The sequence below is a fragment of the Cyanistes caeruleus genome, chromosome 10 (genome assembly GCF_971803275.1).
Source record: "Cyanistes caeruleus chromosome 10, bCyaCae1.hap1.1, whole genome shotgun sequence".
Lineage (NCBI taxonomy): Eukaryota > Metazoa > Chordata > Aves > Passeriformes > Paridae > Cyanistes > Cyanistes caeruleus.
In genome coordinates, this window is record NC_141710.1 from 3,965,562 (window position 1) to 3,991,882 (window position 26,321).

At 53.9% G+C, this 26,321-nt stretch overlaps 2 protein-coding genes across 7 annotated transcripts in view; one reads left to right on the forward strand and one right to left on the reverse strand.

The window, feature by feature from the left end:
• BOK (BCL2 family apoptosis regulator BOK) overlaps nucleotides 1-15,318 on the forward strand; it is a 52,561-nt gene extending 37,243 nt beyond the window's left edge. For 3 of the 5 annotated variants that reach the window (XR_015274361.1, XR_002866851.2, XR_015274359.1), the window contains exons 5-6: nucleotides 6,299-6,425; nucleotides 9,803-11,499. Coding sequence is in view for 1 of the 5 variants with exons in the window: in XM_086843516.1 (XP_086699642.1) it covers nucleotides 9,803-9,889 (87 nt within the window). In the remaining 4 variants the exon portion in view is untranslated. Of the gene's footprint in view, nucleotides 1-6,298; nucleotides 6,426-9,802; nucleotides 11,500-13,825 lie in introns of those variants that run through there. The other 2 variants (XR_015274360.1, XM_086843516.1) reach the window with 2 other exon arrangements.
• ETV5 (ETS variant transcription factor 5) lies at nucleotides 11,666-24,624 on the reverse strand. Of its 2 annotated transcripts, none has more exons than XM_086843507.1 (13): nucleotides 24,263-24,330; nucleotides 23,869-24,005; nucleotides 23,630-23,717; nucleotides 23,435-23,482; nucleotides 23,274-23,324; nucleotides 18,214-18,343; nucleotides 17,859-18,101; nucleotides 15,952-16,211; nucleotides 15,205-15,264; nucleotides 14,722-14,790; nucleotides 14,195-14,364; nucleotides 13,359-13,460; nucleotides 11,666-13,206 (listed from the first exon to the last, which is right to left on the reverse strand). In XM_086843507.1, the coding sequence occupies exons 1-13, from the start codon at nucleotides 24,321-24,323 to the stop codon at nucleotides 12,985-12,987; spliced, it is 1,641 nt and encodes a 546-aa protein (XP_086699633.1). In that variant the 5' UTR covers nucleotides 24,324-24,330; the 3' UTR covers nucleotides 11,666-12,984. The 2 variants fall into 2 exon arrangements, with proteins under 2 accessions (XP_086699633.1, XP_086699634.1); XM_086843508.1 differs by lacking the exon at nucleotides 24,263-24,330 and adding an exon at nucleotides 24,499-24,624 and having other exon boundaries at nucleotides 12,470-13,206.
• Nucleotides 24,625-26,321: the final 1,697 nt, after the last annotated feature.

Genomic DNA, 26,321 nt, shown 5'->3' on the forward strand with positions numbered 1-26,321 from the left:
ACACTGTCACCAGGACCTGGAAAGGCATTGCATGTTCAAGCAGAGTCTGTGGGAAATGGAGTGCCCTGGGTCAATCACATCACATGCAGACCATGTCCAGGCAAGGTCAGATGAAAAAAAATCTTTGCCTCTCACAGAAGGAAGAAAATAAGGAGTTGTGTAGGGAATTTCCAGCTTCCTTACAAGCATATTTATTTCAGAGCTTTAACTGAGGAGGAATGTCCTCTCTTTGCCCATAGACCAGCAGACAGGATTGGAGTCTTCTCCATCACCACAGCAAGACTTGCTTGTCCTTCCCTACTGGTGTCAAATACAATCCCCTGTTGTTTCAAATTTCCACCTATCTTGTGACCTTCTCTCTTGCTTTTGTTGAGCTCTGTGTTTAAGCAAGATAAACTTTTATTCCCCATTCCCTGCTGGAGTGTGACTCGCACTGGGCTTGCTCTTGAGCCCCTTTCAGGCACCTCAAGGGCAACTGGTTTGGATTTTGGAGGACTATGGGCAGCACCAAGGACCTTCAGCACCACTACTCTGATGGGAACTGAGGATGGGCTGCTTTGTAGGACCAGCCCTCACATTGTCTCACCCAACTCTCATTAGGCAGGAGCTGGAGATCCTGCACTGGTCCTTGCATTCACCCAGCTCTGTGTCACTGTCCAATGAACATAAAACCACCTGAAAGTTGATCTTGAAGCCCTCTCAACATGGTGGTGTTTACATTTTACTCCTGTTGTGGAGGTGTGAGTTGGGAGCTGTGCAGTGGTGACTGGGTACAGCTTGTACCTGTTTCCCACCAGAGCTGAGCCAGGATTTTCTGGTAATCTAAGAAGGAGATTTAAAAAAAAACCAAAATAGTCTTTTATTTTGATCTCCTTGTCACTTCAAAAGAACAATTCAATCACCGCTAAGCTGCTAGAACATACTTTGCTCTCAGTTCCTCAGCCAGAAGTGGCCAGACTGCCCTTTTTAAGCCTGGCAAGTTTCTGCCAGCTAACTCCCTTGCCTTATGCTGTCAGCTTTCCCTCTCAGCTCGCTGGCATTGGACCTGGGTAAAGGTGTCTGATCCCCAGGGCCACCTGACCCAGTAGGTTGTTTTCTCCCCCAGACAAAGCAACCCTGTCCAAACCATCTGGGGGCTGCAGCAGGGCTGGGATCTGCTCTGAATGGCATTGTGCCCACCCCATTGCCTGGTGTGTTTTCCCTTTTGTTAGGACTGGCACATGGTGTTTCTACAGAGTGGAAAAAGAGAGAGCACAACTGGCTTTTGAAAGGGAGCAAACTCCAGGGATTGTGTTCAAAGCCTCTCCTGCTGCTGCCTTCAAGGTTTGGGCACACACAGCAGTGGCTGGTGCATGCCATGAGCCTGTAATCTGTGCCTAATGGTAGATTACTTGAAGCTGGGAAAAGATGCTTGGAATATCTGTGCCCTTGGGTTTTACGGCTGAAGTGGAGGAGGAGAACAGCACTACTAAAAATACTTACGTGTTCAAGATAGTGTTTTGTCCCTGAGGGGGAGCAATGAATTTGCAGAGTCAAGCCCAGGCTGTGTATTATTACAAGCAATAAACCTACTGGAGGTTGGAACTAGCTTGAGCAAAATTATGAGGCACCTTTCCCAAACCCTGCAGCACATCAGGGGGAAGATTGGAAAACTTGAACAGCAGCTTTGCTTAAATTTCAGCGGTTTAATAAAAGTAAAAAGTTAGCAGAACTTGTGTTAGCTTGTGTTGACATCGGATTCACAGCCTTGAGAGGGTTTCTGTAGGGAAGAAGACTGGATGGAGCAAGAATGTGTGAGGCAGCTGAGTGGGATGTTCTGCCACCAGAAGCTGGCAGAAAGGTTTTCCTGTCAGTTCTAGGCTTCAGGTCTGGTTTCAGAACTGGAGCTGGAGGAGAAGGAGCACACAGACATCCAGGAATGGGTGAGGGACAGCAGCTGGGAAAAGGCAGCCTGGCCCCCACACCAGGGGGTGTGACACTCTGGCCCTTTGGAGCACTGCTGTTTCTCATGACAGAGGGCTGTTTCTATTTGCTGTCTCCTGCAGCAGACACAGTTCTAGGGCTGAGCAGAAACAAAGTCTTGAGGACACCAGGAGCCTGAACTGTCTGCATGCCAAGATTAATGTGCAGTGGCTTAAATCAGCTCATTTAGGAGTTCATAAAATGTAAAGCACTTAAGGAAAAGAGACAGGAAAGCTGTAAGGAGAGCATGTGATCCAGGAGTATCCCATGGATTCTCAGTGTACTTTCCAAAACCCAGTTATCTTGTGGAGACAGCTTCCTAGCAAGAAGCATTTGTTGACTGCATATATTTCTGTCTGCAGACATAAAAATTTCACTCAGCCCTGCATTTAAAGGGAAGAAGAGCAGCTGAGAAAACATTTGCCCTTTTTCTAAGAGCTTTATTTACTTTGGGATCAGAGTGATTCAGCATGGAGGCACCAGCCAGAGCTGGAGGCAAAGCTGCACTTCCCTTGAAGAGAGAGTTAAGGATTATATCAAAAGTGGAATTTAATCCTGCTATCTTTCACTTGAAAGATTTAGCGAAGTGCCTCCAATTTACTCCAGAAACTTCTCAAAGTGATGTCCTCAGGCAGTGAGGGAGTGAAATACTGGGTGTCTGGTCTGAAGGAAGCAAGACATGTGCATGACCCTCCCTGCCCTGTTACCATGTGTAGAACTAGATGTTCCCATCCCATGACCAGAAACCAAAGGCAGAAGGAAGACTGGAGCAACCAAGGGACTGAACAGGGTGATTTAACATCCTAGACCCAGCCTCTTGGGATAACACAGGACAGCACAGCTGGCCACTGCATTTGCAGGGCATCACTCTCAGGCTGACTCTGTAGAGGGAGGCTCTTCCTTCCCCAAGGGCTTGGTGCTCACGGTGATGACTTTGGCATAGGCTGGCACTGGGAGAGGGGCTCCTGACAGTGCCAGCTCTACAGGAAGGCAGGCAGGATCCTGAGCTGCTGCAGGGGCATTGCCAGTGCCAAAGTGGGACAACAGCATCTAAGCACAAACCAGTTGCTTTCTCCCCCACCCTAGCAGACTTAAAGTTTGACTTGTGGAACACAATTCTGGTTTTCAATGCTTGGGGAAAAATAGTGAATCTCCAGCCCAGGCTCTCAGTGCCAGATTGCATGGGTCCATCTGAGTTTGTATGTCCCTTGGGTGGCCAGGAGCCTCAGACCAAGGGGTTGGACCAGGCCTGTGTTGAAGCTGCTCAGAGGAGAGTGAGAATGAGAAGATGCTGGCACTCACTGGTGCTATCACTGTGAGATAACAAAAGACAACTCAGCCAGAGCCAGTCCAAAACTCCATGGCTGTGCTGTGTGATGAAAATTAGATGAAGCTGGGGCTGTAGTGAGGCAGTGGCAGGCACAGAGCTGTGTAGGGGGGTCAAGCACACAAGTTTTAAAGTGCAGGGGAGCATCACTGCGTGTGGTTGCAGCAATTCTGTACAAAAACAATAGCACAAAATGGCCTTTCTGATTAATCCTGGATATAAAGGCCAGGTTGGATATGGTTTGGAGCAACCTGGTCTAGTGGAAGGTGACCCTGCCCTTGGCTGGGGGTGTGGAGTGAAGTGGGCTTTAAGGTCCTTTCTAACCAATCCATGATTCTGTGATTCTGTAAATTGGTAAAATGGTAAAATATGGGAAGGACACCTAACCCCCAACATATGCATGGGTTCTTCCATGCTGATTTTTCATCCCTCTACAGAAGACAATCTCCCCTGGGTGCTTTGAGGGAGCTGCTTTCTCCACCACCTATTGCTGTGCAGGGGAGATGTGAGGCTCACAGGAGGATGGACATGCTGCAGGGACATGCCTGTGTTAAATCTCCAGGTGATGCTGACCAATCTGTTCTTCTGTCTTACTGCTGTTGAGTGCCCTGGGCTGGGATTGCCTTGGCAAACAGGGATCTCTGGGCTCAGATGGGCACTTTGGGAATAGTCACCTATCCAGGTAAACCAACCAAACTCATGTTGGATGGGGTGAGACCAAACAGCCTATTCCTCAGTGAATCATCAGGGAGATGTTTAGGTTGGACATTAGGAAAAATTTCTTCACTGCTGTTCAAGCATTGAAACAGGCTGCCCAGAGCAGTGGTGAAGTCACCATTCCTGGAGGGATCTGAAACAGGAGTAGATACAGCACTTGGAGACACAGGTCAGGGGTGGCCTTGGCAGTGCTGGGCTACCAGTTAGACTCAGTGATATCAGAGGGCTTTTCCAGCCTTAATCATTCCATGACTCCATGATTAATCCCATTTTGCATGGTTGACAGCTCCTGGAAGTGGCCATTGCCAGATCATGAGAGGCAGAGAAAGCAGAGCAGTTAACCTGGCCCCTGAGAATGTGCAGGTTAAGGGGACAGGCCTTTGGCTGCTCTAAGAGCCCTCTCCTGGGGAGGCTGTGGGCAGCCTCCAGTGCTGATTCCCACAGTCTGGAGCTTGAGGAGGTGGTGAAAATCCCAGAGTCATGTGCCTGCAGACCTCTCATGCACATCCCCATCTCAAGGGGCCCCTGGGTCTCAGACAGAGGTGTATATACACAGCACAGACAAATGGAATTTACAAGTGCCAGTTTCCTGGCCTTATTTTCCAGGAGCAGGAGTGTGCATGGAAGACTGAGAAAAAACAGCTCTAAAAGGGGTAAAATATTTGCAAATGTGCCTGCTCTCCAGGCATTCCTGGGAGAACATAAGGAGTAGGTTTGGAAAAAAAACCTGACACCTTCATCTCCTCCTTTAGTAACAGTTCAACCTGCTGAAAATACATTGTTTGACTCAAAAACAGTCTGGGAACTTCAACATTGCCCTTATCCCTGTAGCTCCAGCCTCTCCCAGCCAGCTCTAATGCACACAGGTAGGAAGGCCTCCAAGGCAGCCACATGATGCTGAGGAGACCCACCACACAGTGAGATGGTCCATTTTCTGCTGAAATGTTTGTAATTAAGAGCTTTGGCTCCCTGATGATGTGTGTCCTATAAAGTACTAAAAATAAAGCCATTAAATAAAGGAGGCACTGTTGTGACTCTTGAAAAATGAAAGAAACCAGAGAAAAAAGGCACTTTAGAAGGAAGGAGAGTTTGGACTGCCTTTCCAGGCCTGGGATGCTGCTTCTGCAGGTACCAACATGGATTTGTGAATGCAACTGAAGCCATGGGGTGGAGTTATCCACACAAACTCTAAATGAAATCTGGTGTTTGTGCCCTTTGGATGCAACCACACTGCTTTCCCAGCCAGGACCATGCTGGGAAAGTGGATGTGAGAACATATTTGTGTCCATTTTTGATAATTCTCGCTTAGGCTTTTCTTCCAGTTTTTCTCTGCCACCACTCAGCCAGCACAGCCTCAGGAGTGGCTGCTGATCCTCCAGCTATGTTCTCTACTTCTGCCCTCTTCCCACCCCACTGGGACACTGGGATGTTGGGATATTGGGATGCTGGAATACTGAGATGTTTGGATGCTGGGATATTGGGATGCTGCGATGCCAGCAGTGGTGTTGCCATGGTAGCAGCCACTGTCCCAGGTTGCTCCAAGCTCCATCCATCCTGGCCTTGAACACTTCCAGGGATGGGGCAGCCACAGCTTCTTTGGGCAATCTGTGCCACTGCCTCACCACCCTCCTAACATCAAATCTAAACCCACCCTCTAAGTGATCCTTTTCCATCCTGTAATCCATGAAATATCTTCTGAAGACTGCTACAGAGAAGATAAGCAAGGGTGCTATGCAATATTTCCTCATGAAGGCAACGTAATTAGACCCAAACCTTGTCAGCTGGATCTTAAAGTTCTTTCACTTGCAGTAATACTAAATCCATTTAAATCCATCCACTACTTCATTTGAGGTATTACTTCCAGACAAAGGAAGATCCTCCTAGTTTAGGAGACAAAAAAAATATTCCAGCCTATATTTAATTTTAATTCCTACTGCATGCTGAGTTCCACCAGGGAGGGAAGAATGGATGGATGGATGGATGGATGGATGGATGGATGGATGGATGGATGGATGATGGATGGATGGATGGATGGATGGATGGATGGATGGATGGATGGAAAAAGACTACCCTGACTGGCTGAATAGTTTTCTGAATGAGAGATCTATTTTGCAGGAGTTGTGCACACAGTGGTAGCTCCCCTAACAAGCTGCTAGCTTGGTACAAAACAAAATGTTACCACACCATGCAGAGCTTCACCCAAAAATGGGGCACAAAGGGCTGGTGGTCTGAAGAGGTGGGAATAATGCAGGAGAATAATGCAGGTGGGAATAATTCTCTCTCTGGATGCAGGTGGGTTGAAGCCCAAAGGGAGGAACAAGCTGTTCTCTGGTGCCATTCAATTTAGAGAAGCAGTCAGGCTGTCTGGCAGAGTGACAAAGCTCCTTGTTTCATGACTCATTTCAGGAGGACAGCTTTGGTAAGCAATAATTTTGCACTTCTGTGATTTCAGAGGGTGTGAACTAAAAAAAAAACAAAAAATAAAACAAAATTAAAAAAAAAACCACCACCAAAAAAACCCATGAGCTGAGCCCTACTGAGAACAGAGGCCACACAGCTGAGGGTTTAGCTGTGTGCTCTGAGCCAGGAGTGGGGCACACTGCTGCCTGTGTGCCTCGGGGCAGGCCAACCCAGGCAGAAATGGAACTGCCTCAGCAAAACCCAGGCTGGCTGTTGTCAAAGCAGGTGGTTAGGAATGCACTGTAGGAATTCGGTGTAAGGATGTCCTCCTCCCACTCACCTGCTCTGTGATTCATGCCGGTGAGCTCATCAGGAAAGGCAGGAGGATGCTGCCAGCCTGGCTGGGTGGAAATGCCACAGCTGCCCCAGGAGATGCTGACCTACCCCTGTAATGCTACCAGTGGAAATGGGGAGCCCAAATTTCAGTGTTCAGCAGTGCACCGAGCTGGGGAGGGAGCCCTTGTGTGGGGTGCCAAGGTGGACAAGTAGAAAATTTCCCTATTTCCAGCCTTCCCTTTCCTGTTCCTTCAGGCACAACAAAATCAGCAAAGGCAAGCCAGCATGCCTGTGCAGCACTGGTAATCTTGTTTTATCCCCCTGGAGTGCTCTGAGTGAAGCCATAAGTGTGAATCTCATGGGCTTTTAGCATCTCTGCAGCAGTGTGATGGGCACACACTGCACATACTTTCCTCCCACCTCTATTGGGAACATTCCCAGTAGCACCACCTTACTTTTTGGTGCCATGACAGGCATCCCTAGGGATGATTGATACCAAAAGAAAGAAAGACTGCTATGGAAAGCCCTGGCACTCTAATATGTTTTCAAAGAAAGATAGTTTTCTTTCCACTTCCATCTTGAAATCAAACAATTTTGAAGCCCAGGAGGGTACCACTAGCCCACCCACTGGATTTTTGCTCTTCACTGCTCCCTCTATACACTGCTTTTCTTTATCAGCTGAGCAGCCTAGGAGATGAAGAGGAGCTTTGGAAAGGGTAGCTGAGGCTGCAGCCTGGGCTGCTGCTGCCCTCTCCTGGGTCCAAGGTGGCCAAGAAACCAAGAGATGATTTTTTTAAAGGAGATTCCTGCAAGCCTGGGTTCATGTCACGCTTGGCAGATCCTCTTTCAACCTTGCAGGGAGCAGCACTCAGAGGGTGCCAGGCCCAGGGATACTGCCCAGGCTGGTACAGGGCTGGCCTGGCTGTGCCATTTGAAGGCCTGTTATCAGGTCCCTTCAGGAATCCCAGCAAAATTTATGGCAGGAGAGTGGATGATCAGCTTGGAGTGCAGGGGTACAGCTGCGCTGACCCAGTATTGTGGGAGCTCAGGGTTTCTTGCCTCATTTGCTGCCTGCTCTGCCCAGGGTGGTTTTATTTATATTAAACTAAAAAGCCTTCTAAATAAGATGCTATGGCTGATTCCTTGTACTGCAGATGAGCTCCCAGCTCTGCCCCTCACCTTGGCTCCACTGTCAGCTGAAACAGAACCTCATATTGCATCTTTTGCCCTATCTTACCCCTGCCACCTGCAGAGGGCTGCCACCAGCCAGGTGAGCACCCAACCCTCCAATGCAGGAAGGATCTCCTGCTTCTGCAAGGAAGTGGGGACACCCTCCTTCCAAAATATGAGTTTTCTGGGGTCCTACTGCTTGCCTCTCTAAAAGGTGGCCAAGAAATCATAGAATGTTAGAATGATTTGGGCTGGAAGAGACTTTAAAGAGCATCTAGTTCCACCCTCCTGCCATGGGCAGGGACACCTTCCTCTAGGTAGGAAGCCTGCCTCAGGATTTCAGGTGTCTCAGGTTCCCCAGACAGAAGAACCCATGTAGATGACCTATGGTTGGGAATAGTCCATGGGGCACCTACAGAACACAGGAATAACACAATTACTGCCATAGTTAATGATAAGAGGATGATGGAGCCTCCCCTGTAGCTCTGAGAGCCTTTAATTCAGCAATTGGCTCATGGTCTCAGAAGCTTCTTAGAGGCTTATTCCAGTGTTAGTGCCTTCTGAGAGGCTGGGAGCTCAGTGTTGGAGGGCTCTGAGGCTCTGGGGTGTTAGTGGAGCCCTGGCTCTCTTCTCAGTACAGCACAGAAGGTGTGGTCAGTGGTCTCCCTACAGCCTTCCGAGCAGTAGGAGGCTTGAAGTCAGTAATACAGACCCACAGCTCCCAGGAAAGTCAGCACAAAGCAGAGAGAAGCCCTGGAAAACAAGCTGTGGCTGAAATTCTCCCTGGCACAGTGTCCAGCCTGCAGGTATGAACCACATTTGGATACCAAAGACCTGTGCAGATGTGCTACCACAAAACCCTGAGGTGGCCAGAAGCAGCAGATGGACATCCACGAGGTGGTGCCAGACCAGTGTGAAGGGAGCTGGGTTGTCCTGAACACCCCCGGGTGGAAGTTCCTTACTCTTCCTTCCTCACCAGCCCAGATCTTTGCTTGTTTTATGTTTTGTTTTTTTTTTTTTTTTGGTTGTTGTTTTGTTTTGTTTTGCTGTGGTTGTTTTTGGGATTTTTTTTCTGGAGCTGACTCATATTGAAGTTGTCTCTGCACGTGGAGCCACTCATGTTGCTCCAGTTGTTTAAGAGCCAAGTCATCCCACTTATTGAAAACACTGAGTGTTTGAAGAGCTGTTTGAGGAGCTGCTGTGATGTGACCTCCCTCCCCCTGGCAGAACCAGCTGCCAAGCACAGGCACGAGGCCACCACGATGGGCAGTGGGACATGGGCCAGGGGGGAGCTGTGTCTCACTGCCCATGGTGGGCCATGCAGCACCTCTGGTCTCCAGTGCTGGGCTTGTCAGTCCTGCCAGAACAAGTTGCGTGGGCAGTAATTCTTCCCCAAAATGCTCTTCCAGGCAGCAATGGAAAACTCCGTCATGGGCTATTAAATATGAAGCCCCTGAGCCACAAATCCTGCCCCAGTCGGAAGTGCCAGACTATTTATACACTCCCATGTAAGAGCCATAGCAGGCCCTTGGCTGCCTCTGTTGCTTTTTGAACATTTTCCAGTCCTGCTATATGCTTCCGAGACAGGGGGAGCAGAAATGCAGTCCATGAATTATGGATGTGTAAAGGGTTGTAATGGTGCTCTCCCTTTTACAGGCTCCTCTTTTCCAAATGATTTTTAACCTGTGCCTCTTGGACCATCTGCTAACTCCAAACTCTCATTCCAGGGAGGGGGTAACGTGGGGCACGTTATAAAGACTGTGAAAAGAAGAAAATAGGAAAAACCACATTTTTCCCCATTCAATACCAGCTGCCATTTTATTGTCTGCTTACCCAGTGTCACAGATTGTTGTTCACCCTGAACTACTGATGGGCTTTTTACCTCAACAGCCACTCAGAGGTAGAAGCTGTGAGCTGGAGGATTGGAGACAGGCTTGGACACCAGCACCAAGGTTTTCTCCCAGTATGGAAAGCTGAATCCTCCCCAAAATTGTGCTTCATCCTTCACCAGCCTCTCTGCTTGCTCCTCTTCATCCTCCCCAGTTCCACTGTTCCACACTGACAAACTGGAATGGAGAAACACCTCTTCCTAACCTGTCCCGTGGGTAAGAGCAGCATGAGAAAGGCCCTTGGGTCCCCAGCCCTGCTCACAGTAAGATTTGCAGGGTCAGGGTTGTGGTGTGACAAGATGCTCGATGAAGGCTTTGAAAGGCTTTGCCTTATCTGCTCATCCTCATCCTCGCCGTCCATAACTGGTCCCACATCTTTGCACGGGGTAGAATCCCAGCACCCTTGGCCATCTGCTGCCGGCCCCGCTACCGGTGGCCCCATTTTCCCCATCTTGAGCACCAGGACTCAGCCTGCTGAAATCCCCAGCGAGGTGGGATTACCAGGCACTGTCTGGAGCTCAGATCACCTGGGTTTTGCAGTCTTGGGCAGGGGACAGAGCTTTGTGGAAAATAAAAATGGGATGGGATTGGGAGTGCAAGATGGCTCTTGAGGCTTAAACAGCTGATACAGCTCCTGGAAGGCTTCAGGCCAGATGAATTGGTTGTACTGGATGTTTTAGATCCTGCTTTTCCCTGCCTGGGCTGGGAGACAGCCACACTTCTCCATGCAGCTTAATACATCAGGCATGAGGGAAGAGCAGCTTAAGGACCCATTAGCAATGTGGCTGGCAGCCAAGAGTGGACCCAGGTGAGGTGGGGTGGATGTGTAAAAAGCATTGTGGCACCTAAGAACCTTTCATCTCTCCACTGCCACATCTAGGGATGTAGTTTGGCTGGGCACTGAAAATAAGCTGAAAGAGAACATGTGTCAGAGTATCTGACATCACACCAACCCCCTGCACAGGATGGGCTGGAGGTCCGTGGACACCCTGGCTCAGTTCAGCTATAATTGAGGCAGTTCTGGGTGTTTGAGTTTTTCTCCAGCCTGTCAGGAGAAACGCAGATCCTTCAGCTGAATCAAGTCCTCACAGAACAGTCCTTGTCCTCCACCCACCTCCATCTTTTTACAAATCCTGAGTTTTTCCCAGCCTGGAAATGGAGACAATGGGAAGAGCACTACAAGTAGCTTGTAGACAGGCTTTCCTGAGAGGTCCCCACCAGCTTTAGCCCTGCTTGATGGTAGGTGCTTGGGTTTCTGGGGGAGTGGAAGACTCACTGAGAAACCCTAGGAAGAAGCAATATTAAATTGCACCTACTGGGCAGAAGAGACCCACATTCCAAAGGATCCTCTCACAGGATGTGGCTTTATGAAAGCCATGGCAGTATCCACACCCAGGAGCAAGAAATCCAGAACCGGGGAGAGGGCAGGACTGGGGAGAGAGCAGCCCTGGTTACTTGGTCCCAGCTCCAGACACACCATGCTGCAGGCCCCAAATGATGGCCTGGACTACTACAGACCTCACAAGCACATCCAAGGGCTCCTCCCAGCCCAGGCAGCATCCCATGGTGCAGGCAAAGCAGGAGCCCAGGTACTCAGGGAGGAACAGGAAGCAAGATCCTTTATTGTACACAGTACAGAATGTAATGCAGCTTTGCAGGAGATACATAGCCCTGCTTGAATACAGATATTTCAAATCAGTCCTCAGATTAACTCCTTCTGCACTGCAGACCTGCCACACCAAGCAAATGGTTAAAAGCCTGTCCCCAGGTTGGGGTTCCCAAAACCAAATGCTCCCCATGGGTATTGGCCACTGCAGCCACCATGGGGAGAGCAACCAAGTCATCGTAGAGTTAATCTTCATACTTCCCAAAAAAAAAAAAAAAAAAAAAAAAAAAAAGAGACAGAAAAAAAAAAGAAAAAAATCACCAACCCCAAAAAAACCCCAAACAAACAAAAAATTCCAACCAAAGCTAACTAAAGAAGAGAAAAAATACCTATACAGCATTTACAACAAAACATGTAGCCTGGTGCAGGGGAGGCAGGTATGGATATATGAGTGGTGGAGGAGTGTTAGGAGGTACAGCGAGGGGTGGGAGGAGCTGGAGGGAAGTGGGGTATTGAGGAAGGGACCCCCATCCCTGCCCACCTCAGCCTTACAGCCCAGCTCCGAGGCCATGCCAAGCAAGGGGAGCACAGCTGAGCCAGCATCAGGATTCAGCCCTGGCTCCCCTGGGAAAGAGGACTGGAGCAGTGAAATGGAGTGGACCAGATCCTTCGGCAGCCATCCCAGGAAGCCGTGGCCATTGAGGGCTCCCCCTGCCACCAGGAAAGCCATGGCGGCGTCCCCAGAGGCTCCAGGGACAGCAGCCGAGCTGCAAAAAATAGCCTTGCCTTAAAATACAAAAAATCTACAAAAATCAGTTTAGAAACCTTTAGTATTTTCCTAAAACATCCCAAAAAAAAAAAAAAAAAACAAAACCAAAAAAAAACAAACCCAAAGAGCCCAAAGAGGGAGTTAGTGTCAGGGTCTCCTCCCCCAAAATGCAACCCATGGCCCGTAGCCAGAGCTGGGGAGGATTGAGGGCACGGAGAGGATGCAGGAGGGTTCTATGGGAACAACAGCTTATATGGGGAGGGGGCTCAGGAAGAAGGCAGAAGACTCCTCAGGGTTGGGGTAGGATGCTGCGCACATCAGCCCCGGGGTGCTGGCCCAGGCGGCCCCCCCGCATTCCTCCTCTCTGTGCAAATCAAAGCCCTTTCCACCACACAAGGCAGCTACGCGGATTGTGCTCGATGCAAAGCAGATTGTCGTGACAATTGGCTCGGTAGCCACGCAGCCCAGCCCTGGGGCACTGCCAGAGCTGGGGCCTGGGGAAGAGACTGCAACTTTAGGCTCCCGGCGCCCCAAGACCTCACACCGATGCATGGCAGGAGGTGCCAGCCACGGGCAGTCCTGTGCACTAGCCCTTGGAAAGGAAGGGTGGGAATTCGGCAGCAACACACGTGGGGCGTTTTAAATTCCTCAAATTTGTGTGTGCACCCATGCTGTTTGTCGTTGGGTTTTGGTTTGGTTTTTTTTTTTTTTTTTCCTCCTCCTCACGGACAGCCAAAAATATTCTTTAGAAAACCGTGCTTGCCCCAGGTGGATGCGCTAGTGCCAATGGCTCTGCCAGCCGGCCGAGTCAGTAGGCAAAGCCTTCCGCGTAGGGAAGGCTGCTGCAGGGATCCATCTCCAGGAGGAACGCTGGGCTGTCCTCAAAGTGTGTCAGTGGCACTGTCTCCTCCTCCGGCACTGGACAGTCCGGCTCCGTCTTCAGGAAGGGGCGCTGGTTGTCTGGATAGGCCATGGAAAAGAGGGCGTCGGGGTCACAGACGAATTTATAGACGTACCGCTCGCCGGCGACCTGCAGGGAGGAGGGAGGGCGTGAGAGGTGCCCTGAATGTTACCCCTGCCCTGGGGAAGTACCACACAGCTCACATCAGACTTAATCCCCTCTCCTGCTTGCACCCTGGGACAGCAGGGGATGGTCACACCCTGCTGTGTGGGGTCACTCACCTTCTGCATGATGCCCTTCTCATAGTAGTAGCGCAGGGAGCGGCTGAGCTTGTCATAGTTCATGGCTGGTCGGTTCTTCTGGATGCCCCAGCGCCGTGCTACCTATGGGGAGAGAGGTGGCAGCCATCAGGGCTCCAGCCAGGGCTTGAACAGGGATCCTCAAAGGAAATCACAACTGAAATACAGGCTAGAGGCTTGTCTGAGGGGGCTGGGGCAGCTGGAGCGATGGTGTCACCGTGGTCTGGGAGTGGTTCCCCACCTCCTATGATAAATACTCCGTCTGCAACCACACAGCCACCGCCAGATCAAGGGCCAAATCAGAAGCCATTTCATTAGGGAGAGCCTGCCAAAAAAGTGGCTTCAAAATACTACAATTTCCATGCACGGCACAAGAGATCTCGTGGGTAATTACCCACAGTGCGCAGCTCAGTGATGGCTACAGCTGCTCCCAATTACTCCCCAAACAGCTTCTTCCTCTGTGTCACCCTCCTGTGGAGCCGCGTGGTTCTGGCACGGAGCCGCTGCTGGAAACCCATGGCAAAGGATGGGAGCAGCTTGGGAAGGAGGGAGCCATGGTGGAGCAGCAGAACTCAGCCAGGCACAGCACAGAGAGCAACACCACCACAGCTGGTGACCACTGCCAGCTTCAGGAGCCAGCACATGTCATGCCAAGAGACAGTGGAAGGTACTAAAAGCAAATTTCTACAGCTGCCTGGTTAGCAGAGATACGTGTCCTGCCTCAAGGGCGAAGGGGAAGGCTTGTTGCACGGGAAGGATCCAGCCTGCTCCTGCATCCCCACAGGCACTGCCCAGCTCCAGGGCAGGACCTCTCATACCTCTTCAGGCTCGATCAGCTTGAACTCCATGCCCCGGCCGGTCCAGGCGATGAAGTGGGCGTTGGCAGGGTCATCCAGGAGGGTGACCAGGAACTGCCAGAGCTGCAGAGACCCGCGCCGTTGGTAGGGAGGGCCCTCACGGTACAGGGTGGGCTCCTGCTTCACTTTACCTGCTCGCACAAAGACACCTGGTTAAACACTCTGCCCCTCTCTCAGGCTGTGTCACCAGCAGGAGACATGTACAACAACAGGGGTGATCCCTGTGCTGAGACACCTGAGCAGGATCAGGCCATGGGATGGGAGGGGAGAGGTGCTGGGGAGGGTGCTGCAGGCGGGTAGGCATCAGAGGCAGAGATGGAGCACAGCAGTGATGGCCAAGTTGCCACGTGGGATGATGCTCAGCAGCTCTCAAGAGCACTGTGCCAGCACTGCTTGGCTTTATCAGATCCCAGACTGCAGCATTCCCACATCTTCCTCTCCATGAGCCCCAGTTCCCCTGCAGGCCTCCTGTGGGGCCAGATTCTTACCCTCCAGCCTCTCGGGTACCACGCATGTGTCATCAAAATACAATCTTGTGTCCTTTTCATATGAAAATCCTGCGGGGAAAAGACCCTTCATGAGCATAGGACCCCTCCACTACCCTGGCTGGACCCCAAAGAACCCTGGTTTGGCTGAATCCAGCACAGGACCCCATCCACAGCTCTGGGAGCAGCCCGGTTCCCACTTATTTCAGTGGCTGAGCCCTGTGCAGCTCTGCCCCCCCTCACTGCTCCCAAACCCTATTAGCAGCTCTGTCGGGAGCATTATCCCAGATTACACGGTGCTGCCGTGCCCTTACGGCACGCTCACAGGGGCTGCTGGCTGCTTCTGGGGCCGGTGCCGGCACATGTGGCTCTCCCGGGCCCCACGGTGCCCCCATGGGTGTTTTCTGGGTGCCCAGGGAGTGCTGCCTGCCACAAGTGAGGGGTGGGATGGGGCCACGACACAGGGAGAGTGGGAGAGTCACTCACCGTCATGGCTGTTGGGGAAGACGTTCCCCCGTAGGTACGAGGACTGGCAGTTAGGCACTTCTGAGGGAGAAATGAAATGACATTAAAGTTGTAAACCCTGTGGGTGCCACCATGGATTTGGCAGCATATTCTTTACCCCGAGCATGTCCTGGAATCTTCCCCCCTCCCTACACTCCCTGGTCCACTACATACACCCTGAATATCAGAGAGAAAAAAAAAACTCAGTATGATATGGGGTGGCACTGGAATTTAGAATGGAGCATGGGCTAAAGTCAGCTTGAGTTTTCACATGAAGGGAGGCACTGCTGCACCTCCCCTACCATCTGCTTGGCCGTGCCACCCTCCATCCCGAGGCTGGGGTATTTTTAGGTGCTAAGGCGATTAGAGGATTTTTCCGTGATGCTGGTAGGGTCCAGCAGCCAGCAATCACAGCTGGCCCTAAGCCAGAGCCATGGGGGGTCCCACCAGGCACTGTGGGGCACCCCAGCCTGTGGCTATGGCACTGACCACACCACTGGCATCAGGGGAACATTTGCTTTATCCCCTGGCTTTGCAAAAGGAGAAAAGGGAGGAAAGAAAAAGGCAAAGCAACACCTCAGCCCCAGAGGGGCTCCAGGGTGATACAGCATCCACCACCTGAGGCTCAACCCTGCCCCTGCCATGCTGATGGGTGGAGATGCTCTGCTCCTTGGAGTGGCACTGGTGTAACCCCAGCTGGCAGCTGGCTGTCCCCTGACCCACACCCACCTGAGTCAATGCAGTAGTCCCGGGGCTCCTGTTTGATGCCCATGGGGGGCTGGAAGCTGTGGCCGGGGGGACCGGGCAGGCCAGGGCCGCCATGCTCATAGAGAGGGTCATGGTACTCCTGCTTGAATCCCTGAGGGGGGCGGGGGGCAGCAGGGCCCAGGGGCTCCGACAGCTGCCGGTGGTAGATGGGGCGGCTGTCCCCCGGAACCCCGGCCTGCGGTGGGAAGGGGTGGCAGGGCTCGGACAGCTGCCTCTGAAACCTGGGGGAGAAGGACGCGGCATTACTGAGGAGCGAGGGTCAGCCCTGCCGCCGGCTCCCACCCCAAAGCAGAACTGCTTGACAGCTGGGTGCCTTCAGCCTCAAGTGCTCCCAGGGTTTACCCACAGGAGGCTGGGATGGTTCCTCAGAAGTCCAGCCACCTGTGGGGCTCATCCCACGGGGACACAGTGAGGTGCTGAGAAGCCCTGTGCCCCTCTATGCCTCGAGCACCCCAAGATGGAACTGCAGGATAACACACGGGCCATCACAGGAAAGCACTCAGGCCTTCAGGTATCTGGAAAGGAATGAAAAAAGGAACAAAAAACACCCCACAACACTCACATCTCTGTAAACCAGTAAAATCTGTCCCCAGCGTGGGGGGCAGGGGCCAGGGATGCTGCGCATGGGTGGGTGCTTACGCAAAGCCAAATCCACTCCGCAGCCTCAGCCGGCTGCTAATCCGCCTGCGCAGCTGGGATTAAACCTTGAACTCGACAGCAGGGAGCACTATTTTCGGCTCCATGGCGCTGCCACCGCTGCTCTGAGAGCACGGTTTCTGCTGGTGCCCATGCACGAGGGACCATCTCGAGGGGGTGCTGCCACATCCCCTCGTCCTCCGGCACCTTGAAAGGTGATCTTGGATCTCCGTGCCGGCTCCTCTCAGCCGGCCTTGCACCATTTGGCTTTGTAACCGGAGCTCTCCCAGCTGCCGGGCTGGGATTACTCCATTTCCGAGCCGTGTCCCTCTGCCCTTCCTGAATGAAACCCAAGCCCCATGCTGGCACAGTGCTCCCCCAAGGGGTCGCAGCCAGCCCCCTGCGCAGCCTGAAGGTCACACGGAGCCCCGCTTTGATGGGGAAGGATGCTTGCCTGCTGTGGGCACATTCCAAGGGCTTCCCTGGCCCCACTGCATGGCCTTTGCCAGGCTGCCACATCTTGTCCCATGCCCACAGGGGTGACACAGTGGCTGTCACAGCAAAGGACATCCGGATGCCATAAGCAGAGCATCTGCTGAGAGCACCCATAGGAGCAAACCCAGGGTGAGGGAAGAGACTGGCAGAGCCTCCAGGGACACGGGAGTGATGGGGAATGGAGCCACAGCTTGCAGAGGAAGGAGGGAACAGGGGTCTCCCCCCACAGCCCACAAAACCGTGGTGATGCCATGCAGTGCATGGGGGAGCTCAGGACCACCCCCAGCACATGGGCAGGTCAGAGATGGCCACAGCTCCACAGACCAGTGGGGTGTGGCTTGGGAGGCAGCGCTACAGCAGGTGGGAATGAGGAGAGCAGAGCCCTGACTCAGGACCATCACCTGTTGGAACATGGGTGGATGCAGGAGTCAGCCTCTGCCTCCCTTGCCTTTCCCAGGAGGGAGGCAAAGGCTCTGCACAATGTTCAGGGACTGGAAGGAGCAAGTTCCCTGTTAGCAGGAGAAAGAGCCACAAAATCCCAGTAGGAAGTGTCAAGTTTTGCCACACGGGACCCCAGGCAATGACATTTGGCCCCCCAACTGCAACCGCAGCACGGGGACGAAGGCAGGAGCATTTCTCTTTCTCCCCCACCCTTTGGGACCACCCACCCACGCCAGGAGGCCCCATAAAGCCCCCGAGGAGTCCTGTGTTTGCTGCTGGGGTGGGGGCTGCCTTACCTGTGCTCTGCGGGGTACTGGTTCTCAGACATCATCTTTGGCATGTGAACGGGCGGCTGCGGCGGCCGCGGCACGGCGAAGGGCGGCTGCTGCCGCTGCTCCTGCAGCGTGTGGGGGCCCGGGGCAGCCCCATGGGCAGCTGGCACGGCCGGGGCCGGCAGTGGCAGGGCCGCTCCGGGGGACACCGGCGTGGCGGGCGGCGTTAATGGCTTGAACCCGGCGGGGGGTTTCCTGTCGTAGGCACTGCCGGGGGAGACGGGCCATGGGCTGACGGTGGTGACACCGACGGGGACAGCACCGCGTGGCGCAGAGTCCCTGAGGGCTCTGCAGGCAGCAGTGTCCCCCCGCTACCTACCAGCAATTGTAGAGGCACTTGTCCCCATAGCTGGCACAGAGAGCCTGCTCGTGGCTGCAGGATGACAGCTCCGAGGACGGGCTGGGCAGCTCCCGCTTGATCTTTGCCGGAGGTGGGGCGTGCAGAACCACTGCAAGGACACCGAGGAGGACACAGGCTCACCCAAAGGGGAGATGGCAACATCACCACTGCAAGCATCGGCTCTTCGCTTGGGAATAAGGTGCTGAATTATGCCCTGGGAGCACTCAGCAGCTGAACCAGGGTCATACGGTGCCCTGCCAGACCCCAACACTGGTGCAGAAGTGAGGCAGGGGAGGGCAGAGTGGGGACAGATACAGCAGCCCAGGAGATTGTTCTCAGAAGGGGAATGGCTCCTGTCTGGGATCCAAGAGGGCCAGAGCAAGGGCTGTGAGAGGGGCACAGGTAGCTCGACAGCAGCCTTAGATGAGACATGTGCTGTCCACCAGCTCCTCAGCGACAGAACAGAGCCCAGGTACCAGTGGCTGCCTCCCTGAGACATGGAGCAGGGGGTGAAGGGGCTTGACAGACTGGAGCTCCAAGACCTCATAACAGCAACCCACTCACCCCCACAGGGCCATACCCACTTCCAGAGTTTTTAAGTGGGATCCACTTTCCCATAGCCAAGGTGGCCCAATGGGATCTAGTCCTAGGGTCCCACAATTGTACGAGTTCAAGTGACAAACATCCCATTAAACCCAAATCCTCTCCACCCACTCCCAAGCTCACTTGCTATATATAATTATAAACTGAGTAATATACACTTAAGCTAATTAATTTCTAAAAGCAGGCGCCCTAGGAAAGGGAAAGCGCCTCAGAGATCTGTACCTAAATAGTGCCTCAGAGGAGAGCCAAGACTAATCGGAAGTGGAGTATTAGCTTCATGCGAAGTCTAAACACAGCCCAGCTACACTGGAGAGGAGCAAATAGCTCCAGGACAACTGTTCACAGCTTGCCAGGTAATTAGCTGCTCCCCTAATTTGTCAAAACCTTTAAAGAGCTGCTGACTCCCCTTTCTACCCATCCCCCCTCGAACGGCCTCAGTACAGCTGGTACCAAGGGCACAAACCCCTCCTAGGAGAAGGATTTGAAACACAAAGCCCAGCGCTGAGCCAGCACAGCCCCCCCACACGCCTTCCACCCGCTCCCAAGCCGGATTTATCCCACTCCTCCTTCCCCCCTCCCCAGCGAGCTTTTGCCACTCTCAGCATTTCCAGCCTTAAAAGGGGGCCACAGCACGGTGGCGGCAGAGCACAGGCACCCCATGAGCCATGGGAAAGCAAAGGGGAACTGGCTTTGGAAGGGTTCCAGCTGCCTAGTGCGGGCACGGCTCTCCCGAACAGGCTCCGTGTTGTTGGAGCGAGTTGTTTTTCCACCAGTCGTACAATGGGGTCTGGTTATTCATTGAAGAGAAAAAAAAAAAAAAAAAACAAAACAAAACAACAACAAAAAAAAAACCTCCAGTCCCTGAGCAGGCACCACCCTCCATTCACTAACACTTCGTAGTGCTCCATTCATGTGGCTGAGGGAGGGAAAAAAAAAAAAAGAAAGGAAAAATTTCCCCAGAGCTTAGCACTGCCATTCAAAAAAAAAGGGAAATGAGCCTTAAGATCCTAACAGAGACCAGCTGTCCAAGCCTGGACTCCGTGCAACGTTTGGATTCCTTGCACAAACACCACGGGGCCGGCCGGCACTGCTCAGCGTGATGTGCTCCTCTGCCAGGCTCACAGCCAGCGGGGCTGGAGGAGTCTGGGGGGCACCAAGGCCAGCAGTGCAGTTTCTGGGGGAAAAGACGCTGGGTTTGGGTCCAAGCAGCGAGCAGCCAGGTTGGAGGAGCTTTCCCGACCTAGCACCCAACACCTCAAAGGAGCACTGGGTGCACAAGCACTTTTACCCTTTCCGGTCCTGCCCTCGGCACTATAATTAAAAGCTAAAAAAATATATAAAAACACTCAGAAGGAGCAGCTCAGCTACAGACAGGGCTGGAGAAGATGCGTTGGCAGATCCACAGCAACAGTGAGGACACCCATGGGTGCCTGACAGCCCCTCTGGGATGCTCCAGCCTCTAGAGATGGAGGGACCGTGGGGAGGCTGGGCAGGGGACCAGCCACACGTGTCACTGCTGTGCCCAGCCAGGAGGGGAGGTAGGGGAGACTCAGACAAACCCTCCAGTGCCATACAAGCAGTCAAACTGGAAATGCCCCTAATGCCAACCATCAGATGTCTCCCATGGAAAAGGGTGACACCACAAAGCCACTCGAGGCCTTGAATTCCCAGTGAATCCCTTGGTGGAGAACAGGGCAGGTTACTCCCATTCACCAGCATGACTGGGCCTCCATGAGACTAAGCTTGGAGAGCACTGGCTTCCAGTGAATGAGGCAAGGGGAAGGCGACCAAATCACCACTCCCAGCCCAGAGTCACTGGCACCCACTCAAGCTGTCACCTGGGAGCCGAGCTCTGCGCCTGCCCCTCCATCCCCCAGCGCTACAGGACACACCCAAGGTCACAGCAGGAGAGGAGTCAGAAATAGAAGCCAGGATCTTACTTTCTTTTGTTTAAACAACTCTTCCTCACAAACAAACCTCCCTCTTTCATTTTGGTGTGTAAGAAACTCCCATGCCCTGCCTGTGGCTGCTGCCACGCACTGCCTGAGCAGGGAGGCCACTGGGAAAAAAATAAAAATCACTTCTTGTGGTGTTTGATCTCCTCAGCATGATCCCATCACTCCCCAGGTACTTAATCAACCGGTGGAAACATAGCACTGTATGTACACCCTTGGCCACAGGGCCACATGGCTGGTGAATTCACACCCATGCCCAGCCAGGGGTGCAGTGTGAGAGCCAGCATGGTGAGCTCTGGGGAGTCACCACAGCCTCCTCACTCTCATGGATGGAACCACCACGTCCCTGGGCAACTTAAAAGCACCAAATCTGGCCTCTTGCCACTTGGTCCAGGGCACCAAGAACAATGCATCCCTCATCTGGAGTAGCCTTGCTTTCCTTACAGTGGGATTTCCTCCCCAGCACAGTGAACCACTGCCCTCCAAATTATTTTGCTACCAAGTCCCAACTTTAAGACCCTGTCTGCCAGGGATCTTGGCTACAGAATTGGGAACAGAGAGTGGGCAGCAGCAGAGTTGCAGGCAGCTTTGAGGGGGTTTTAGCAAGGCAAGAAAGAAGCTGCAGTTCTGAACATCTCCAAGACTCCACGTGGCACATGCGGCAATGCTCCCCATTGCAGCGGGGTCCAAACTGAGCTTGCTTTGTCCCTTTTTGCTGCTGTGCCTGGGAATGCAAGATGGGGCACAAGACTGAGGCTTGCTCAGGATAAGAGAGCAGCAGTTTCCTCAGGGAAAAGGCGTGTAGCCACACAGCTGCAGAAACACAGTCCAACACGGGTCCACAAACATCCGCAGGGACTAAGAAGGGATTTACCTTTCCCCAGGAGCCAACGGATGCTGAAGTCCAAAGTGACTGCCAGCCCAGGAAAGGCAGCATGTCCCTGCTAGTGAAAGCAGGATGCAGACTGCAGCTGCACCAGAGACATTCTTCTCTCCCTCTCTACGTGGCACAAGGTTCAACACCGGAGTTTCTCTCCTTTGGAAACTCTTTCTCTAGTGCCGGGTTGCAAGAGCTGTGCTTCCCATTCCCCCCTGCTCAGTCTGAGTCCCCCCACAGCCAGCACTGCAGTAGCAAGAGAAACCTTTGCTTTCTCTCCCCAGGAAAGTTAAGGAAGGTTATTGCTGCAGGGAGTCATGCAGGCAGATCTTTCAAGTGACAAAGTTGTTCCAACACCAAGTCCACGGGCCGAGCAGATCAGTACATTTTAAGAGTCCTGACCAAATAAACGCCTTTTTCTTCTCCTCTTTTTTCCCTGCATCACCCAGAAAAGTTTGTCTCTCCTCTCTAAGCTCTTCAGGTTACAAGGAAAAAGAGACTGCCAAAAGGCACTGGAAACAGCTTCAGCTTCAAGAGCCACCCTCCCACGCACACTGCAGTTTCTACTGCTCCGAGCAAGAGCTGCTGGGCTGTGCTGGGGATGTCAACAGACCCTTGTGTTTCTGACTCCGGGCTTGCCTTTCATCTCAGGGGAGACAGGGGAAAAAACACATCTGAAACTTGGGCTGTCTGGACCAGCTTAATGGCAAGTTTCCCACTCCGAAGTAACTAAAGAGCAATAATTAACATGCATTTGCTGTCGGAGGAGATACCCCGCTGCATGCTGTGACAAAGCTGGAATGAAAAATCTGTTCGACTGCAGGCTAAATTTGATTTCCTTCGAGTTCTGTAGCTGTCTGGCTCAGCAGCAAAACCCAGCCACTGACACCAAGCTACTACTTGCGTTTGCCAGGTAACAACTCAAAACATCCTGATTCCGCCCCCGTTCTGCTCCAGCCGACCCTTCGACGCCCCGGAGCAGCTCCCGGAGCTGCACAAGCCCCACACCCCATTTCCCAGCCCCTGCCCTCGCCACTAACCCCAACACAGCGCGGCTCAGAACCAACTCTCGCTCTTATGCAATTCACCAGGGACTGCATTTTCACTGGCCTCCTTTTAAAGAGGCTCGCTTGCCAGTGATTAATGCTGCTTAAAGCGGCTCAAGTTTCACTGCTCAGGCTTGCTCCTGCCAGTAGTGCTGGGCCAGGACTCTAAAAAGCTCTAGAAACTGCAGAGATTGTGGCTAACCAAGCAGCCCACCACGGGTTATCTCTTCCACTTGAAAAGGAAAAGGAGTATTTAGAAGCTAACTAATCCACCTCACTGCGAACAGGCATCACGTCTCAGAGGAACCCAGAGAGCAGTTTAGAGATATTTCCATGCATTTGGCCATAATCTTCCCCATTAACAAAAGACAGAACATGGCACATTTCACCTCGATGAACCCAAACCACACATGCTTTCTCCCAAAAGCCCATGATTTCACGTTTCAGCCCCGGGAACTGCTGCTTTCCCAAGGAAGCAACTCCAAAGCCAGTGCAAATGTTTGCACAGGCACCCAAACATCTACCCCCAGAGAACAAAAACCCGGAACAATCACTTACAGTTGTCAGACTGGAAATCTGGGACAAACTGTTCATCATCGGGGACCTGAGCTAAAAAAAACAAATAAACAAACAAAAAAGTGGGCTTATGGTGTTTTCAGTTCTCAAAAGGATGCTCAAAGAGAGATTTTACATGCCAAAAGGTGGAGGTGAAGACTTGCCTTCAGCTAGCCAGGCCTCTTGGAGCTGGCTGAGATCCTGGAAGAGCTCTGGAACAGAGTGAAAGACTTATGCACTCCACCGAAGAGTAAATAGAACTGCCATTATTTGCAGGATTATTTCTAAAACAACGAGCTCGAGGCAAGTGATCTCACAGGGTCATAGAGGCCACGGCTGCCCGGGCCAGCCCTGCCTACCTTCCGAGTCATGAGCCAGGTCAGTCTCCAAAAATTTCCTTTTCCTATCGGACCCCGGCCGTCCTCGGCCCTCCTCTGTGCAGGACTTCTGCAAGGAACAGGGTGACAGCGGCCCGTGAGGGTGGCAGCCCCAAAGGCTGGGGGTGTCCCCAAGGACAAGGGGGGCAATCCCAAGGGTAAGGGGTGCCCCCAAGGTCAGGGAGGACGGAATCAACAGGGATCACGGTGGGCAAACTTACCCTGGGGCCCATGAAGGGAACCTGCTGGTCGTAGAAGCCGTCCATGGTGCGGGCGAAGTGGGCAGTGCCCCCGGCCCGCTCAGCATCGACGCCGGCCCGGGAAGGGGGGTCCCGCCCGGGCTCCGGCAGGTGCGCGGCTGGGGGGCGGAGGGGAGGGGGTCAAACTCCGGCCCCTGCCACCCCCGGGGCTGGCTCGGTGCGGGGCCGCCACGCCTCCCCGGGGAGCCAGCCCGCTCCTGCCGTGGCGGGTCGCCGACCCCCGGCTCGTGATGTCACCTAATTACTATAGAAACAGCCGTGACATCACGCGCCGTGGGAGCGGGAGAAGGCAGCGGGGCGGGAGGGCTTCCCTTCCCTTCCCTTCCCTTCCCCTTCCCCTTCCCTCTCCTCTCACCGCGCTCGGCGCTGCGCCGCAGCCGGGCTCGTTCCCACGCCACCCCGCGCGCCCCATTCATAAACTCCGCCCCCCCTCCCCCCCAGCTTCTCCCCCGAGCGCGCGCGCTCTCGAGAGCCAGCTCGCGCGCGCCCCCCGCCATTCACACCGCGCGGCCCGCGCCATTCATAAACACCGCCCCCGCCCCAGGCCCGGGCCCCGGCCGCGCTGCGCCCCGCCGCCAGGCCCCCACGTACCCGGCCGGGGCGCCGCAGCCTCAGCGGCAGCGGGGCAAGCCGGGAGCGGGGCCGGGGATGGCGCGGCGCCTCTCCGAGCCCGGGCACCGCGCTGCCGCTCTGCGCCGGCCCGCAGCCCCCGAGCCAGCGGCCTCCGCCGCGCCCCGCCCCGCGCCGCTTGTTTACCCTCCGCGCTGGCCAATGGGGTGCCGCCTCTCTGCCGCCTGCGCCGTCTGATTGGCTGCAGGGTCGCTCCGCGCCCGCCCGCGCGCCGCTCCGCCGAGCACCATTGACACCGGCTGAGAGGGCGGGGGCGGAGGCGACCAATGGGCGAGCCGGGATTTGCCTGGCTCCGCCCGGAACGTTTTTCATTCATAAAAAAATAGAAGGGGGAAAAGACTGACGGGTGGGGCCGGGGCAGCGCAGGATTTAAAGGGGCCGCGGCCCTTTGCAGGAGCAGGGATGGGGGTTTAACGGGCGGCCTTGGGGCGGGGGAGGGAACAACCCTCGGATCCGAGTCCAGGGTGGCGAGCAAGGACCGGGTCCAAGCACGACGTGCCCAAGAACCTGCCACACAGCAAGCCGTGCGGATCGCACGGACCTTGGGCCTCACAGGCCGTGGGGTCCCCTCTGCTTTCTTGCGAGGTGGTTTCACACAGGCAAGGCAGCGTCACACGAGACCCCCTGCAAGCCCAGGGTTAACCCATGCCTGAGTACTGATTTTGGCAGCCTTCCCCTGCAGGCACCCTGGAGCCAGGGTTGCCTTTAAAAAGGGGAATGGGAAAAATAATTCCCACCTACAAGGGCTTTGGGGCCACATATCCCTCCAAGCAGATTCATGCACGCACAGCCTTGAAGGACACCAAACATCCCAGAGGTTTGGGAATGAATTTAGCACACGATGGTGCTGCTGGGTGCCTGCCAGGCCCCCCATTTCCCTGCTAAGTGCCTCAGTTTCCCTACCTGTAACAAAGTGGTGAGACCTGCCATGGGGGCCTGGCAGTGGCTGCTCAGGGAGGACGCAGCAGTTTGCACAAAACAAATGGGCTGCGTGGAGGCCTCACATTGTTTTGTTGTGGAGAGACACTAGGAAGTTATTGCTGGGAAGGCAAAAACAAGGTGTTTGGTTACATACTGCACATCTCACTTCAGGAAGGAGAGGAACCTTCTGCTTGGATCCTGGGAAGCTGCCCAGGGATTAGGAAGCCTGTCGGTACAGAGATGTCCTGGCCAGCTTGAAATCCTCAGGTTTGTCGATGTCCTAGGCGAGCTGCCCAGCGTGCCTTTGGGCTGCTGGTAGGAACTCCTCTGCCCATGCTGGGTTCCTAAGGAGCTGTCAGAGTCCTCCAGGACCACCTCCACCCCCGGGGCATGGCAGGCTGCTCATCTGGATCGTGTCCCGGCTGGAATGAGGGGGGGCTGGGACACCCCTCGTGCTGGGGGCAGGAAGCACAGGGGGCACGGGGTGTCCTTGCTGCCCAAAGCCGGGGGGGCTCTGCGGGTACTCGTGTTCTCGCTTCCCCTCTGCACAAAGGCAGCCGGGATTAAATCACCGCAGGTAAAATTAGCAGGTGACACATGGGCGGGTGGGTGCAAAACGCGGGCCGGGGGAGATGAGGGGGGGTCACTGCAGAGCTGGGGGCACAATGGACAACCAGGGTCAGCTGCAGGACTGCACCGTCTGGGGGCTGCTCAGCACCCCGGGGACACAGAGAGGTGATGAGGCTGAGCATGGCCACAGGACAGGCTGGTGGGAGATGACAGAAAGAAACAAAACCCCTGGAGAGCCAGGGCTGGGAGGGGGGGACGGTGACCGGTGCCTGCTAAATTTAGACCTCACTGAT

Bases quoted from the DNA above. Each gene is read 5' to 3' on its own strand.
- ETV5 (XM_086843507.1), bottom strand. From the start codon at position 24,323: ATGAATGGGGCGCGCGGGGTGGCGTGGGAACGAGCCCGGCTGCGGCGC. The intron at 23,718-23,868 runs GTAAGTTTGCCC...TGTTCCTTGCAG, and splicing joins TTCCCTTCATGGGCCCCAGG to AAGTCCTGCACAGAGGAGGG. The intron at 13,461-14,194 runs GTATGAGAGGTC...CTCTCCCCATAG, and splicing joins AGCTGATCGAGCCTGAAGAG to GTAGCACGGCGCTGGGGCAT.